The sequence below is a fragment of the Tarenaya hassleriana genome, unplaced genomic scaffold (genome assembly GCF_000463585.1).
Source record: "Tarenaya hassleriana unplaced genomic scaffold, ASM46358v1 Cleome92, whole genome shotgun sequence".
Lineage (NCBI taxonomy): Eukaryota > Viridiplantae > Streptophyta > Magnoliopsida > Brassicales > Cleomaceae > Tarenaya > Tarenaya hassleriana.
The window spans coordinates 125,425-129,165 of record NW_010971581.1 but is presented as its reverse complement, the minus strand read 5'-3'; the positions used below and the strand labels follow the sequence as shown (position 1 = coordinate 129,165).

At 43.5% G+C, this 3,741-nt stretch overlaps 1 protein-coding gene across 1 annotated transcript in view; it reads right to left on the bottom strand.

Annotated features, from left to right (window-relative positions):
• The window catches only part of LOC109116284, a 23,889-nt gene extending 21,624 nt beyond the window's left edge, over nucleotides 1-2,265 (bottom strand). Inside the window, exon 1 of the mRNA XM_019201435.1 lies at nucleotides 1,942-2,265. Within this exon, the coding sequence (XP_019056980.1) occupies nucleotides 1,942-2,265 (324 nt within the window). The remainder of the gene's footprint in view (nucleotides 1-1,941) is intronic.
• Nucleotides 2,266-3,741: the final 1,476 nt, after the last annotated feature.

Here is a 3,741-nt window from a genome sequence, read left to right as displayed (position 1 = left end):
TATATATGTGTATGTATATTTTGTGTGTATGTATGTTTATGTGTTGTTAATGTGTGTGTATTGTATGTATGTATGTATGTTTGTGTGTGAATGTGTATATATATGTGTGAATGTATATGTGTGTGTTTATATATGTGTGTAAGTGAATGTGTATATATGTGTGAATGTGTATGTGTGTGTGTTTATGTATGTGTATGTGTATATATGTGAATGTGAATATGTATGTGTATGTATATGTGATTGTATGTGTATATGAATATATGTGTATATGTGTGTGTTTATGTGTATGTGTATGTGTTTGTGAAATGTATATATATATGAGTATTTATGTATGTGTATATGTGTATATGTGTGAATGTGTATGTGTGTTTGTGTATATATATGAGTATGTGTATATGAAAATATATGTGTATATATATGTATGTATGTGTATATATATTTGTATGTGTGTAATGTTTGTGTATGAATGTATGTGTATATAGGTGTATGTGTATGTGAAAATGTATATATGTACGTGTATATATAGTATATAATTTTTTTATTTTTTTTAAAAAATTTTAAAACATTTGCGACGGAATGCGACGGAAAAAATTCCGTCGCAATTTGCGACGGAATTATCCGTCACTTTCCATCGCAAAATGCAGATTTCTTCCGTCGCAAAAATGCGACGGATTAACGACCGTTATACGTTTGCGACAGCGCTATAGCGACGGAAATAAGTCTGTCGCATTCCGTCACAAATTCTTAATTGCGACGGATTTCCTTTGTATTTGCGACGGATTTTTCCGTCTCTATATAACTGTTTTTTTGTAGTGCGATCTCTTAGGAATAAGATTCGCTCTAGAGATCCCAGAAAACCCAACAGTGGTATCAGAGCCTGGTTGCTCTGTTTTGATTTCGTAGAACCCAATCACGTACGTTTTAGGATTTGAATTGTTTGAATCCATGGTTGCTTAGATTTATATGCATGTTTGATGATTGAATCTACTGTAGATTGCATGTTTCAAGTTGCATAGAGTACAGGAGTTCGAATTTTGGGTGTACAGAAGAATTCAGATCAGTTTCGGGTCTGATCGGGGCCGAGAAAGCAGAAGAACGTGATCTGATCACGTACCCTAGACCGTCTGTTCTGGGTATGCCAGACCGGACGGATCCAGGGGTGGCGGACTGCACAGATCAGAACGGAAGGTCCGCACTTGACCGTCCGTTCCATCTGCTGCGGACCGTCCGTTCCGACTTGTCTCGGAGTGGAACGTCCGTTCGGGCTTCTAAAGTCGAGAGCGCTCGTTTTGCCAAGCTTGGAACGTCCGTTCTACATCCAGAATGGACGGCCCGAGGTCCAGATTTCGAAATTTTTCGTTTTCTAAGTCCGATTATGAAATCGTTGCTTAATCTGATCGACTGTAACTCAAATAGACATGATTCGTTCATTTGGATGGTCCATAGTGAATGAATGCATGCAACTTAATCGAGATATTAGATATGCTTGATTGAGTGGGAGCTTCGGGATTGGGATTACATAATCGAATGGATGGTCTGTTCGGATTATGTATAATCGTTACACAGAAACCGGTTAGATCTAGGAGCTCTACTTGTAAAGCACTTGTCAAGGCCTCGATCGTACGTGTCATGGGCCATGCCAAAGCTGGGTGTGCCGTGCTATCTTGGTGAGGCAAGATGGAGAAATGGTGGTTCTCATAGCTTGAAAGTAGATGCTTGATCTAAGTGTGGTTTCGAAAATCCCTTATTTATGTAATGTTGAGCGTGTACCTCCCATTACTAGAGCGTCTGTCAAGACATCGATCGTCCGTAACACGGGTCATGCCAAAGCTGAGCGTGCTGGATTATCTTTGCATATGCTCTAAGATCGATGCCCACTCGCTCCGCAATCATGGTTACGATTCCTCCAAAACAAATTGACTCGGTGGTTGAGGTAATTACTTTGTGCATATGTAGTGCTACCCTTGACGCGATGTCCGCAACCTCTAAACGGTTGTTCATCATGAAGTGGAGAGGTTCCATGAGCATGTTTAGTTCTGTGATGGAGACGGTTTGCGTATCCTCTCGTGCAAATAGGGTGGATGCCATGAATTGCTGGAGGTAGCAGACTGCAGGATGTCGTATCATGAAGGCCTCGTGTTGCCAAGGAGTGAAGGTCGCGGCTGCTATTGGTGTCCAGAAGTTCCTAGCCTTGGCGATCATGATCTTCGGGATTATCGCCGTGTTGCCCGCTTGAACGCCCAAAATTTGAGTGAGTTGCTCCATCTTGAGATAGTATTGGCGCCCTTCTAAACGGAATCCGATGTAGCTGCTGCGAGGGTCGGCGTTCCTTGAGATGAAACATTGGAAGGTGCAGGCGAATTCTGTTGTCAATGAACGGTATGTGCGGGGGTTGGCGCAGAGTAGACGTTCCCATCCGGCGAGTTGGAATATACATTCGATCCTCTCATAGAGTTACTTCGGTTGAATGCCACGGCACGAATTTTGAAGATCTCCCTCTGTTGGATTTGGTGTAGAAGAAGTGCCTCCTCGTTGGATCGGTTCCTCGTGTTCTTGCTCGGGGATTGCATCCACAAGACTTGAAAAGTGGGCACTTTGTGGTTTGAAGTCTTGTAACTCCGGTATTGTGTCCGAAATATATTTCCGTGCTCTTCTCCAACGGTTGCTGGAATCCATCTGAAACAACTAAAAACGTCGAAAATTGGTCAGAGAAAACGGGCGGGTCGCCCGAAAAGGCGAGCGACTGCTCGTTTTGATGAGTCGAAAAGCATGATTCCAGGCGACCGCTTAGGCGATCGCTCGATACTTGAGGTTCGGGAGGAGCGAGTCGCCCGTTGCGACCGCTCGAAAAAACGAGCTATCCGCCCATTTTGTCTGTGAGAAAATTTTTCGAGCCAAAACCCGAGGAGACGCTGCTAAACCGATTTCTGATAGGATTGATAACCCTTAAAACATGTTAAAACATCGTATAAATGCCCAAAGATCCAAAAAGAAGAACACAAGTCACGGGTCATAAAAACATGACTAAACATAGTTCAACCGAAAGCATAGAGCGTTCTATCCTAATGATCATCGAGTCAAGGTGTCGTCTTCTTGCTCCCCTTGCTGGTTACTGATGCGGATGAGGCTTCAGTGTCACTTCCTTGGACTGATTCTCCCGCGTCGGAGTCTTCATCATCTATCATTCTCTCCATTGCGCGGATGATCTCACGCTGAGTGCTCTCGATAGAAGCGGTGAAAGTTGCTGCTAGAGTGGAGAACTGGTCCTCCATTGATTCTTCGATCGATGTGAGTCGGGGGCCTAGCTCTTCGATGATGGTGAGGCGGGTGTCGAAGCTTTCTAGCTTCTGCAGGATGAGGTCCACTCGAGGATCGGGGGCGAATGTTGATGGACCTTCATTGCCTTGGGTCGGTGCCCCATCTCTTCTTCCCCTCGAGTCTCTTACTCGAGCTGGAGCGATGTCAAGGAAGTCTAGTCGCAGCATTGCGGGTGTGAACACCTCTATTTTTCTCTATATTTTGATAAGAGTTTGTCTAGGTTTTACGGGATAATCACATGCATTCATAGACATTCTAGACGTGCTAGGACACAAAAACCCGGTTGTACTTTAGTTTTGCAGATTACAGGTTTCGAAGATGATTGGACTCGAAAAGGAGACATTTGGAGCGTTAAAGGAGAAGTCCGGATGAGGTACTCATGTTTCGACATCAATAACTTTCTCTACAGAAATCCAAATCATG